We start from the raw sequence: 283 nt of genomic DNA on the forward strand, positions 1-283 counted from the left end.
CATATCAGTTATAATTACCTGACAGGAAGTATCCCTCTCAGCTTTGGAAAATTACGGAATTTGTGGTGGTTAGGGATTAGTTATAACGCTCTGGGGAATAACTCGTTCAGTGGTCTTGAATTTATTGGTGCTTTGGCGAACTGCACTCAATTAGAGTACTTAGATGTTAGTTACAACAAACTTGGAGGTGAGCTGCCAGCCTCCATATCGAATCTGTCCACTATATTGACTAGTCTGTCCCTTGGAGGAAATCTTATCTATGGGACCATTCCTCGTGACATAG

At 41.7% G+C, this 283-nt stretch overlaps 1 protein-coding gene across 1 annotated transcript in view; it reads left to right on the forward strand.

Annotated features, from left to right (window-relative positions):
• Positions 1–9: 9 nt before the first annotated feature.
• The window catches only part of LOC17874232 (LRR receptor-like serine/threonine-protein kinase EFR), a gene marked incomplete at its 5' end in the record, with an annotated part of 2,562 nt that continues 2,288 nt past the window's right edge, over positions 10–283 (forward strand). The window contains one exon of the mRNA XM_006279040.2: positions 10–283. This exon is cut by the window's right edge and continues 1,533 nt beyond it. Within this exon, the coding sequence (XP_006279102.2) occupies positions 10–283 (274 nt within the window).

This window comes from Capsella rubella, unplaced genomic scaffold, assembly GCF_000375325.1.
Source record: "Capsella rubella cultivar Monte Gargano unplaced genomic scaffold, Caprub1_0 scaffold_219, whole genome shotgun sequence".
Taxonomy (NCBI): Eukaryota; Viridiplantae; Streptophyta; class Magnoliopsida; order Brassicales; family Brassicaceae; genus Capsella; species Capsella rubella.